Source organism: Nerophis lumbriciformis, linkage group LG03 (assembly GCF_033978685.3).
Source record: "Nerophis lumbriciformis linkage group LG03, RoL_Nlum_v2.1, whole genome shotgun sequence".
Classification (NCBI taxonomy): Eukaryota; Metazoa; Chordata; class Actinopteri; order Syngnathiformes; family Syngnathidae; genus Nerophis; species Nerophis lumbriciformis.
This window is the reverse complement of record NC_084550.2, coordinates 66,417,781-66,431,767: the sequence shown is the minus strand read 5'-3', so window position 1 is coordinate 66,431,767 and position 13,987 is coordinate 66,417,781. Positions and strand designations below refer to the sequence as shown.

The 13,987-nt window shown below is 40.2% G+C and overlaps 1 protein-coding gene across 1 annotated transcript in view; it reads left to right on the top strand.

Annotated features, from left to right (window-relative positions):
- Positions 1–12,211: 12,211 nt before the first annotated feature.
- The window catches only part of kcnn1a (potassium intermediate/small conductance calcium-activated channel, subfamily N, member 1a), a 339,162-nt gene continuing 337,386 nt past the window's right edge, over positions 12,212–13,987 (top strand). The window contains exon 1 of the mRNA XM_072912872.1: positions 12,212–13,165. Coding sequence (XP_072768973.1) covers positions 12,212–13,165 — 954 coding nt within the window. The remainder of the gene's footprint in view (positions 13,166–13,987) is intronic.

The window sequence follows — 13,987 nt, the reverse complement described above, 5'->3', positions numbered from 1 at the left end:
CTACGCTGTCGCCATTTCTAATGCAAAGTAGCCTATAGTTTGAACTTGTATCGGTCAGTAGATTCGTTATGGAAGCGCTTAAAAACGACAACATGGTTGACGTGGAGAAGTCAAAGTGGAGGCACGTAAATCAAACATATATGTTACAAAAACACCATTATGTGTAATGTAGACCACCAGAAAAAGTTTTAAATGTAGAAAAACATCCCAACATGTCCCCTTTAAGAGACAAAATAGTCTGAAATTAGTCATTTGTTGTGCTGTATGTGTGTTTGGGTCCCTTTTTTTTCCCAGGAACACTAATACCAAAAGTCACAATGTCCGATAGAATTCTAAAAAAGTTATGACGGACCACCTAAAAAAAAAACGGGAATGGAATTTCACAGTTTTTTGCTGAATGAGACACCCAAAATGTACATGGAAATAAAAAAAAGTGGGATTTACAATATTAACTATGAACAATAAAACACTGAATATTAACAACACATTTTACTTCTCAGACCAGCTCCTTAAGAAAAACACAACAAAAATGTAACAAACAGCAAAATATGAATGCAAAGTGTAATAAACACCTACAATATGATATATTATCACTTTTTTTTTGCAGAAATGTGTTGTACAAATTTGCTTCCGCATCTGTTCCTGACACACGCGTTTGGGGCTGGCTGCTCTGAAAACAAACCCCGCCCACTCTGCTGTGACGTAGATTACCGTAATAAATCCTATAACACCCAAAATCGCAGATTTCAACCATTGAAATACTTTTTACAAGAGATGTCCGATAATATCGGCCAATAAATGCTTTAAAATGTAATATCGGAAATTATCGGTATTGGTTTCAAAAAGTAAAATGTATGACTTTTTAAAACGCCGCTGTGTACACGGACGTAGGGAGAAGTACAGAGCGCCAATAAACCTTAAAGGCACTGCCTTTGCGTGCCGGCCCAATCACTAGATATCTACGGCTTTTCACACACACAAGTGAATGCAATGCATAATTGGTCAACAGCCATCCAGGTCACGCTGAGGGTGGCCGTATAAACAACTTTAACACGGTTACAAATACGCGCCACACTGTGAACCCACACCAAACAAGAATGACAAACATTTCGGGAGAACATCCGCACCGTAACACAACATAAACACAACAGAACTAATACCCAGAAACCCTTGCAGCACTAACTCTTCCGGGACGCTACAATATACACCCCCCGCTACCCCCCAACCAAACAAGAATGACAAACACATTTCGGGAGAACATCCGCACCGTAACACAACATAAACACAACAGAACAAATACCCAGAAACCCTTGCAGCACTAACTCTTCCGGGACACTACAATATACCCCCCCCCCCCGCTACCCCCCAACAACCCCCTACCTCAATCCCGCCTACCTCAACCTCCTCATGCTCTCTTAGGGAGCGCATGTCCCAAATTCCAAGCTGCTGTTAGACTTAGACTTACACTTAGACTTCCTTTTTTATTGTCATTCAAATTTGAACTTTACAAAGAACGACATTTCGTTACATAAGCTCATGGTAGTGCAGGATAAAAAGCAATAAGGTGCATATATAAATAAATAAATAAATATATATAAATAATATATATATATATATATATATATATATATATATATATATATAATAAATAAATATATATAAATAAATAAATAAATAAATAGATTACTGTACAGATATATATATATATATATATATATATAATAAATAAATATATATAAATAAATAAATAAATAGATTACTGTACAGATAAATATATTGCACTTTTCCACATGCGTCCACGTTTATGGATGTATGTTATATTGTCTTTTTTATTCCAGCGAGTTAATCCATTTTGGGGGGAGTTGAGGGGATAATTTACTTATGATGCGTTCAAGAGTCTTACGGCTTGAGGGAAGAAGCTGTTACAGAACCTGGAGGTTCTGCTTCGGAGGCTGCGGAACCTCTTTCTAGAGTCCAGCAGTTTTGAGGCTTGTTAAAAAAATAATGCACTTTGTGACTTCAATAATAAATATGGCAGTGCCATGTTGGCATTTTTTTTCCATAACTTGAGTTGATTTATTTTGGAAAACCTTGTTACATTGTTTAATGCATCACAACAAAACTAGGCATAATAATGTGTTAATTCCACGACTGTATATATCGGTATCGGTTGATATCGGAATCGGTAGTTAAGAGTTGGACAATATCGGAATATCGGCAAAAAAGCCGTTATCGGACATCTCTAGTTTTTATAGTTCAAGACTTACGGTCATTTAAAAACTGCACTGCACTTCATGATGGCTGCTAAAGTTTTGATGTTAAAGGTCTAAAAAAAATGATGTAGAACGTCTGGCGGGCCGGATTGAAAATCTTAACGGGCCTCAAGTGGCCCGCGGGCCGTATTTTGCCCAGGGGTTAGCATATCGGGAAGTGCGGCAATGGCTCTCGGCCATTTTTATTTGGTAAAACTTAAAATTCTCAGTTTACTTGCTAACCATGATACATTCCAACTAGGGATGTCCGATAATGGCTTTTTGCCGATATCCGATATTCCGATATTGTCCAACTCTTTAATTACCGATACCGATATCAACAGATATATACAATCGTGGAATTAACACATTATTATGCCTAATTTGGACAACCAGATATGGTGAAGATAAGGTACTTTTTTTTTTTTAATTAATAAAATAAGAGAAATAAATTAAAAACATTTTCTTGAATCAAAAAGAAAGTAAAACAATATAAAAACAGTTACAGTAGTAATGAATGAAAATTAGTAGAATTAACTGTTAAAGGTTAGTACTATTAGTGGAGCAGCAGCACGCACAATCATGTGTGCTTACGGACTGTATCCCTTGCAGACTGTATTGATATATAATGATATATAATGTAGGAACCACAATATTAATAACAGAAAGAAACAACCCTTTTGTGTGAATGAGTGTAAATGTGGGAGGGAGTTTTTTTGGGTTGGTTCACTAATTGTAAGTGTATCTTGTGTTTTTATGTTGATTTAATAAAATAAAAAAAATAAATAAAAAAAACAAAAAAACAAAAAAAAAACGATACTGATAAAAAAAAAAAACCATACCGATAAGTTCCGATATTACATTTTAACGCATTTATCGGACATCCCTAATTCCAAGGTATAGTAGCGGCACACACTAATGTAATGATATTATTACCTTGTAATGTTTTTTTTTGTTTGTTTGTTTTTTGGGAGGGGGTTCATGTATGTATGTGTGTGTGTGTGTGTGTGTATGTTTGTGTACATATATGCCAGTGACGTGCGGTGGCAGGTGAGGCGGGAAAATGTAAAAAGAAAAAAAATGTATTTAATTGTTATATGTATTCAGTGATTATACTATAAAGTTATTTTCCATTTAACTTCACCAGTTTTAGATTATTTTTATTCAAAATCGCTGAATTTTCACATTTGCCGTTCAAATACTGAGAAGAGACGGTGCGGTGATCAGCAGCCAGTTGAGGCACGTCACTCAGTGCCTCAACATGGACGGACTCGGCTAACTGCTGGCCTGCTGTGCAGTGAGACTGTATTGCTATATGAATTATATTATACATTTCCACAGTTTAGTTAGCTGAGGTATATAATGTACAGTGTATTTTGTCAACAACTGTATGTGTGTAACCTATTTCTTGTGCTGAGCGATCATAAAACTGCTGCGAAGACGCACTGTGTGAGGCTCGCAGTAATCCCGCCTCCTGGTGCCGGTTAATGCACCCCTGCCGCAGAATGCACCCCCGACGGGAGCGCCACACCAACCAAAGCCCACACCCAAACCCTCTACGTGCAAGACCGAATCCACCCAAAAAAAGTCACTTAACAAGAAGCCAAAAAGTGCAAAAACATCAATGCTCGCGCCGGAGGAGCGTAAACGACTGCAGGGACACAACATTAGGTACACCTGCAGACTGCAGCACGGATTTCATATTTCATTCATTCACAACTCCTCCAACACGAACACCACTGTTCCCGCACTTATAAGTAAAGGTAAGACCATAATAACCTTTTTTTAATTAAATGTGCTTTTTTGTGTGCTACAGTTTGTATGTGTAAAGTTAAAGTTAAGTTAAAGTACCAATGATTGTCACACACACACTAGGTGTGGTGAAATTTGTCATCTGCATTTGACCCATCCCCTTGCTCACCCCCTGGGAGGTGAGGGGAGCAGTGGGCAGCAGCGGCGCCGCGCCCGGGAATAATTGTTGGTGATTTAACCCCCAATTCCAACCCTTGATGCTGAGTGCCAAGCAGGGAAGAATGCTGGTATGAGCTTTTAAACATAACCCGTTAACTGCTGCCAATCAAATGGCGAATAAGATACTCTTTAGGGTTCATATGTTTGTAAATCTGACTGTGATGAAGTCAGTGCCTCACCAGTCATGAACCTCACCGCATGTCACTGCTGGTATGTTAACGTAACATATTATGGTAAGAGTCATTCAAATAACTATAACATATAGAACATGCTATACGTTTACCAAACAATCTGTCACTCCTAATCGCTAAATCCCATGAAATCTTATACGTCTAGTCTCTTACGTGAATGACATAAATAATATTATTTGATATTTTACGGTAATGTGTTAATATTTTCATACATAAGTCGCTCCTGAGTATAAGTCGCACCCCCGGCCAAACTATGAAAAAAACTGCGACTTATAGTCCGAAAAATACGGTACTTTTTTTTTTTTTTGTCTCCACTGACTGTTAAGTTTAGTCTTATTGAAATGTGTCTTCTTGTTGTCTCCTTCCCCCTGTTGTTTGCGATGTTTTGTGGACATTTGCATTGCCAACATTTCAATGTACACTGCTGTATATGTGTTGTAAAAATGTAAAATCCTAAATAAATCTTAAATTGAAAAAAATAACACAAAGTAACCCTCAGAAAAAAAACAGGTTTTTCATGTAGACCCCCCCGCTTGAAGTATTTTTTACATGGTAATTTAAAACCAGGGTAACTCTTCTCAATTATTAAAGAGCAGGATGCACATGCATGTCGCTTTGTTGATGGTGACATTGAAGGTGTGGGCACATGTTTATGTTTGACAGGCCTGTGGTGACCTGCCAGTCAAAGTCTTTTCTGATGACGGTAGGTGTGCTTATGGTAAAAAAAAACGGAATGGAATTTACATTTTTTTTACTGAATGGGACACCCAAAATGTACATGCAAATAAAGAAAGTGGGATTTACAATATTAACTATGAAGGATAAAACACTGAATATTAACAACATATGAACGTCGCTCCTCATCTTTTACAATCGAGCGAAACACAACAAAAATGGAACAAACAGCAAAATATGAATGCAAAGTGTAATAAACACCTACATATAGTCCGAAAATTACGGTAAGTTGAAAAAAAACCCCACCAATGTTTGTTTTTTTACAGTAAAATTCTGTTGACTGAGCTGTCAGTTTTTTGTTTTTTTTACTGTAAAATCCACGGTTGATGATTTTATGGTACCACATTTTATTATGGTAAAAAACTGGCAGCTGAGTTGCCAAAATAAAATCAAACAGCGGTACTGTATTTCTATTTACAATAATAGGTTCTAAAAATGTATAATAATAATAATAATTAAAAAAAAACATTTTACAGTAAAATATTTTTTTTAATCTTTGCGTAAGAAATGTTTGAAAAAATATTTAAATTCATAGGCAAATTCATTAATTATGTACTGTTACCGTATTTTTCGGAGTATAAGTCGCTCCGCAGTATAAGTCGCACCGGCCGAAAATGCATAATAAAGAAGGAAAAAAAACATATATAAGTCACACTGGAGTATAAGTCGCATTTTTTGGGTAAATGTATTTGATAAAAGCCAACACCAAGAATAGACATTTGAAAGGCAATTTAAAATAAATAAAGAATAGTGAACAACAGGCTGAATAAGTGTACGTTATATGAGGCATAAATAACCAACTGGTATGTTAACGTAACATATTATGGTAAGAGTCATTCAAATAACTATAACATATAGAACATGCTATACGTTTACCAAACAATCTGTCACTCCTAATCGCTAAATAATAAAGAAAGTGGGATTTACAACATATGAACATCGCTCCTCTTTTACTTCTCAGACCAGCTCCTTAATAGTTGTGTATTTTTTACAATCAAGAAAAACACAACAAAAATGTAACAAACTGCAAAATATGACAGCAAATTGTAATAAACACCTACAATATGATATTTTATCACTTTTTTACAAGAATTTGTTGTAAAAATTTGCTTGTGCATCGATTCCTGACACACGCGTTTGGGGCGGCCCGGATTGAAAATCTTAACGGGCCTCAAGTGGTCCGCGGGCCGGATTTTGCCCAGGATTGGCGTATAGCAGGCCTGGGCAATTATTTTGACTCAGGGTCCAAATTTAGAGAAACAAATGTGTCTGGGGGCCGGTATATCTATTTTTAGGAACACTAATCATGTCGTGGACCACCTCAATAAAACGAATTTTACAGTTTTTTGCTGAATGAGACACCCAAAATGTACATGCAAATAAAGAAAGTGGGATTTACAATATTAACTATGAACGATAAAACACTGAATATTAACAACATATTTTACTTCTCAGACCAGCTCCTTAATAGTTGTGTATTTTATGCAATCAAGAAAAACACAACAAAAATGTAACAAAAAGCAAAATATGACTGCAAAGTGTAATAAACACCTACAATATTATATGTTATCACTTTTATGCAGAAATTTGTTGTAAAAATTTGCTTCCGCATCCGTCTAGTGGTTAGAGTGTCCGCCCTGAGATCGGTAGGTTGTGAGTTCAAACCCGGGCCGAGTCATACCAATGACTATAAAAATGGGACCCATTACCTCCCTGCTTAGCACTCAGCATCAAGGGTTGGAATTGGGGGTGAAATCACCAAAAATGATTCCCGGGCGCGGCCGCTGCTGCTGCCCACTGCTCCCCTCACCTCCCAGGGGGTGATCAAGGGTGATGGGTCAAATGCAGAGAATAATTTCGCCACACCTAGTGTGTGTGTGACAATCATTGGTACTTTTTTAACTTAACAGTATGTGTTTGCCTCCATTTTTACCAAATACCAAAAGAAACACCCAAAATGTACATGAAAATAAAGAAAGTGGGATTTACAATATTAACTATGAACGATAAAACACTGAATATTAAAAACATATTTTACTTCTCAGACCAGCTCCTTAATAGTTGTGTATTTTATACAATCAACAAACAGCAAAATATGACTGCAAATTGTAATAAACACCTACAATATGATATTTTATCACTTTTTTGCAAGAATTTGTTGTAAAAATTTGCTTGTGCATCGATTCCTGACACACGCGTTTGGGGCGGGCCGGATTGGAAATCTTAACGGGCCTCAAGTGGTCCGCGGGCCGGATTTTGCCCAGGTTTGGCGTATATGGAAGTGCGGCCATGGTTTTCATGTAGACCCCCGCTTGAAGTATTTTTTTACACTGTAATTTAAAACCAGGGTTACTCTTCTCAATTATTAAAGAGCAGGATGCACATGCATGTCGCTTTGTTGATGGTGACATTGAAGGTGTGGGCACATGTTTTGACAGGCCTGTGGTGACCTGCCAGTCAAAGTCTTTTCTGATGACGGCAGGTGCGCTTATGGCAAAAAAAACGGAATGGAATTTACATTTTTTTTACTGAATGGGACACCCAAAATGTACATGCAAATAAAGAAAGTGGGATTTACAATACTAACTATGAAGGATAAAACACTGAATATTAACAACACATGAACGTCGCTCCTCGTCTTTTACAATCAAGCGAAACACGACAAAAATGGAACAAACAGCAAAATATGAATGCAAAGTGTAATAAACACCTACAATATGATATTTTGTCACTTTTTTGCAAGAATTTGTTGTAAAAATCTGCTTCCGCACCTGTTAGGTCGTGATTGATCCGCTGCAACCACATTTAGCTGTAACAATCTGATGTACAGTATGTGTGTTTGCCTCCGTTTTCAGGAACACTAATACCAAAAGTCATATTGAGACACCCAAAATGTACATGCAAAAAAGAAAGTGGGATTTACAATATTAACTATGAACAATAAAACACTGAATATTAACAACATATTTTACTTCTCAGACCAGCTCCTTAATAGTTGTGTACAATCAAGAAAAACAACAAAAATGTAAAAAAAAAAAGCAAAATACGAATGCAAAGTGTAATAAACACCTACAATATGATATATTATGCAGAAATTTGTTGTAAAAATGTGCTTCTGCATCCGTTGTGATTGATCCGCTGCAACCACATTTAGCTGTAACAATCTGCTGTACAGTATGTGTGTTTGCCTCCATTTTTACCAAATACCAAAAGTCATAATGAGACACCCAAAATGTACATGCCAATAAAGAAAGTGGGATTTACAATATTAACTATGAACAATAAAACACTGAATATCAACAACATATTTTACTTCTCAGACCAGCTCCTTAATAGTTGTGTATTTTATACAATCAAGAAAAACACAACAAAATGTAACAAACAGCAAAAAATGAATGCAAAGTGTAATAAACACCTACAATATGATATATTATCACTTTTTTGCAAGAATTTGTTGTAAAAATTTGCTTGTGCATCGATTCCTGACACACGCGTTTGGGGCGGGCCGGATTGGAAATCTTAACGGGCCTCAAGTGGTCCGCGGGTCGGATTTTGCCCAGGATTGGCGTATAGCAGGCCTGGGCAATTATTTTGACTCGGGCGCCAAATTTAGAGAAACAAATGTGTCTGAGGGCCGGTATATCTATTTTTAGGAACACTAATCCCGTCGTGGACCACCTCAATAAAATGAATTTTACAGTTTTTTGCTGAATGAGACACCCAAAATGTACATGCAAATAAAGAAAGTGGGATTTACAATATTAACTATGAACGATAAAACACTGAATATTAACAACATATTTTACTTCTCAGACCAGCTCCTTAATAGTTGTGTATTTTTTACAATCAAGAAAAACACAACAAAAATGTAACAAACAGCAAAATATGACTGCAAAGTGTAATAAACACCTACAATATCATATATTATCACTTTTTTTCAGATATTTGTTGTAAAAATTTGCTTCCGCATCTGTCGTGATTGATCGTGATTTTGCCCAGGATTGGCGTATAGCAGGCCAGGGCAATTATTTTGACTCGGGCGCCAAATTTAGAGAAACAAATGTGTCTGGGGGCCGGTATATCTATTTTTAGGAACACTAATCATGTCGTGGACCACCTCAATAAAATTAATTTTACAGTATTTTGCTGAATGAAACACCCAAAATGTACATGCAAATAAAGAAAGTGGGATTTACAATATTAACTATGAACAATAAAACACTGAATATCAACAACATATAAACGTCGCTGCTCATTTTTTACAAAAAAAGGAGCGTAATCCCACTGGGTTGAGTTTTTCCTTGCCCTGATGTGGGATCTGAGCCAAGGATGTGGTTGTGGCTTGTGCAGCCCTTTGAGACACTCGTGATTTAGGGCTATATAAGTCAACTTTGATTGAAAAATGTAACCAACAGCAAAATATGAATGCAAAGTGTGATAAACACTGATATATTATCACTTTTTTGCAGAAATTTGTTGTAAAATCTGTTCCTGACACACGCGTAATAACTCCTATAACACCCAAAAGTGCAGATTTCGACCATTGAAGTACTTTCTGTAGTTCAAGACTTACGGTCATTTAAAAACTGCACTGCACATCATGATGGCGGCAACAGTTTTGATGTTAAAGGTCGAAAAAAAAATGAAGTAGAACGTCAGGCAGGTTGGATTAAAAATCCTAACGGGCCGCATGTGGCCCGCGGGTTGTATTTTCCCTAGTTTTGGTGTATAGTGAAGTGCGGCCATGGCTCCTGGACATTTTTATTAGGTAATAGTAACCCTCAGAAAAAAACAGGTTTTCATGTAGACCCCCACTTGAAGTCTTTTTTACACTGTAATTTAAAACCAGGGTTACTCTTCTCAATTATTAAAGAGCAGGATGCACATGCATGTCGTCCATGTTTCTTTTTTTTTTTTTTTGGCAAGTGCTTTGTTGATGGTGACATTGAAGGTGTGGGCACATGTTTATGTTTGACAGGCCTGTGGTGATCTGCCAGTCAAAGTCTTTTCTGATGACGGCAGGTGCGCTTATGGCAAAAAAAAACGGAATGGAATTTAAATTTTTTTTACTGAATGGGACACCCAAAATGTACATGACAATAAAGAAAGTGGGATTTACAATATTAACTATGAAGGATAAAACACTGAATATTAACAACACATGAACGTCTCTCCTCATCTTTTACAATCAAGCGAAACACGACAAAAATGTAACAAACAGCAAAATATGAATGCAAAGTGTAATAAACACCTACAATATCATATTTTGTCACTTTTTTGCAAGAATCTGTTGTAAAAATCTGCTTCCGCACCTGTTTGGTCGTGATTGATCCGCTGCAACCACATTTAGCTGTAACAATCTGATGTACAGTATAATGTGTTTGCCTCCATTTTTTTCAGGAACACTAATACTAAAAGTCATAATGAGACACCCAAAATGTACATGAAAATAAAGAAAGTGGGATTTACAATATTAACTATGAACGATAAAACACTGAATATTAACAACATATTTTACTTCTCAGACCAGCTCCTTAATAGTGTAATAAACACCTACAATATCATATATTATCACTTTTTTTGCAGATATTTGTCGCAAAAATTTGCTTCCGCATCTGTCGTGATTGATCGTGATTTTGCCCAGGATTGGTGTATAGCAGGCCTGGGCAATTATTTTGACTCAGGCGCCGAATATGATATTTTATCACTTTTTTTTGCAAGAATTTGTTGTAAAAATTTGCTTGTGCATCGATTCCTGACACATGCGTTTGGGGCGGGCCGGATTGGAAATCTTAACGGGCCTCAAGTGGTCCGCGGGCCGGATTTTGCCCAGGATTGGCGTATAGCAGGCCAGGGCAATTATTTTGACTCGGGCGCCAAATTTAGAGAAACAAATGTGTCTGGGGGCCGGTATATCTATTTTTAGGAACACTAATCCCGTCGTGGACCACAAAAAACGGGAATGGAATTTCACAGTTTTTTGCTGAATGAGACACCCAAAATGTACATACAAATAAAGAAAGTGGGGTTTACAATATTAACTATGAACAATAAAACACTGAATATTAACAATATATGAACATCGCTCCTCATTTTTTACAAAAAAAGGAGCGTAATCCCACTGGGTTGAGTTTTTCCTTGCCCTGATGTGGGATCTGAGCCAAGGATGTGGTTGTGGCTTGTGCAGCCCTTTGAGACACTCGTGATTTAGGGCTATATAAGTCAACTTTGATTGAAAAATGTAACCAACAGCAAAATATGAATGCAAAGTGTGATAAACACTGATATATTATCACTTTTTCGCAGAAATTTGTTGTAAAATCTGTTCCTGACACATGCGTAATAACTCCTATAACACCCAAAAGTGCAGATTTCGACCATTGAAGTACTTTCTGTAGTTCAAGACTTACGGTCATTTAAAAACTGCACTGCACATCATGATGGCGGCAACAGTTTTGATGTTAAAGGTCGGAAAAAAAAAGATGTAGAACGTCCGGCGGGTTGGATTAAAAATCTTAACGGGCCGCATGTGGCCCGCGGGCCGTATTTTGCCCAGGTTTGGCGTATATGGAAGTGCGGCCATGGTTTTCATGTAGACCCCCGCTTGAAGTATTTTTTTTACACTGTAATTTAAAACCAGGGTTACTCTTCTCAATTATTAAAGAGCAGGATGCACATGCATGTCGCTTTGTTGATGGTGACATTGAAGGTGTGGGCACATGTTTATGTTTGACAGGCCTGTGGTGACCTGCCAGTCAAAAGTCTTTTCTGACCATGCTTATGGCAACATTGACCAAAAAAGTGGGTTGAAGAGAGCGGGATTCAAACACCAACTGTCCCTCTCCACGGGGGGCCCCACCGATTGATCCGCTGCAACCTGTGTGCGCATAGCAGGGCATGGAGCCCTCCTCTCCGGGGGGGCGAAGGCGGCGTTTTGGCAAGAAAGCGTGACGTTTTAAGGCAGAGCCACCCAATGACACGAGGGCTGGTCGCGATGAGCGGGCGTCGGGGCTGTTGTGCACGGCAGAGGAGCGACCGCAGCGAGACTCGGCGATCAGGGGGATGCGGCATCGGTGCGCGGGGGCTGTCCATCAGCATCAGCAGCATCAGCAGCAGCATCAGACCCCCCAGCAGACGGCAGCGAGCGGCGAGCCAGACGCGCCTGTTTTCAGCCTGCCGCCCCCGCCCTCTTCCCAGCAGCGAGAGTGCGACGCGCACCGCCGGAGCCTCCAGGAGCTCCCCTGCCTGAGTCAGCCCGCGCGGCGCGGGGAAACGCCGTTTCCAGCGGGCGCGCAGCAGCAGGATCCCTGGGCCCCGGCCGGCTCCCAGCCTCTTTTCCCCAGCTGCCACTGCAGCTTTTCCACGGACCATTCACAAAACCAGCGTCCTCTCCCCGCACCGCAGCCCTCCCCTGCGCCTATTCCGCTTCCACCGCCGCCAACAACCTCCTTTCCCGGGGATTGTCAACGTCTGGCAAGGAGTGGCGATAATTACCGCCAGGCGAGCATCGTGGAACGCTGCAGGGGAGGAGGAGGAGACCACAGGCAGCTGCAGCAGAAGCAACACTGTCATCCACCCAGGGACTCCTCCCCTGAAGGAATCCGTGCAAACTCGCAGAAAAGGTGCATTCTCGCCGAGCCGCGGACGCAGCAGCAACAGATCCCGCAATTGCGAGCGCAGCGGCAGCTACTGGTGGGGAGCAGCCTGCCCGTCAACTACTGCGCCAGCGGCTCCGGGGAGCTATGTAGGACCCGCCAGGCTCCACTGCTGCAGCAGCAGCGCGCACCGGGGCTCGTCGACGTCTCCCAGCGGCCCGGTGACCAGCAGGACCGCGAGAAGTGCGCCAGGACCCCCGCGCCAGGCGCAACGCCCCCGGCCAAGTCGAGCGCGACCGGCGGCGGCAGCAGCAGCAGCAGCAGCAGCAGCAAGGAGAGCCCCAACTACGGCTCCAGCTATCACCTGTGGCCGGAGAGCCCGCATAAAGGCGAGGAGAGGATCCGCATCGACCCCCATAAGGTAGAATCACGCGGCGTGTATGATTTCTTTTTCCCACCCCCGCTGACCACGCCTGGCGTGTTATTTTATTTACAGCAAAGCTAGAATGTTAAAAAAAAAAAAAAAAAAAAAAAAAAAAAAGACGCACTATCACGCATGTAACAACAACCGCGCGTCACACCTGTTCCATGTTGCGGTGTGGTGGTGGTGGTGGTGGTGGTGGTGTGAGGCCCACGGAAATATTCAAATGAGGCTCCCGTGACAAAGCGCCTGTTGTTGCATGTTCGTGTTGGAGGGCTTTTTTATTTATTTATTTATTTTTTGCACACAATGTGGGCTCGAACGTGGCCTGCCGACATTCCTCCGAGTCACTCCACAGATGTGCGCCCCACGTCGCACGTACGAGCTGCAGCACGCTGCTAAGGGAGAAGCGGGGGGGGAGGTTTTTTTGGGGGGGCGGGGGGGGGGGGGGGGGGGGGGGGGCAAACTTTTTGCCTCCGAGGGCCCGAGCGAAAATGCGGCAATGGTCTGAGGGCCAAATGGAGATTTATTTATTTATTTATTTATTTTTAACAAGCAACAGTAGAATTTAGCCTCACGCCGCCATAAAGTAGAGACTGTCAGGTGCTATAGCAGGTGGCAACTATAGTAAAAACTGTAAAAAAGAACAACAAAACAAAACAAAATAAACTCATTTTAGTTCAGGGGCCACATGGATGGAGGAAAATCTATTCCCACGTGGGCCAAACGGGTAAAATCATGGCATGATAACCTAAAAATAAAGACAACTTCAGATTGTTTTCTATGTGCAGAGCAGGGGGGGGCCCCAAACCTTTTGCCTAC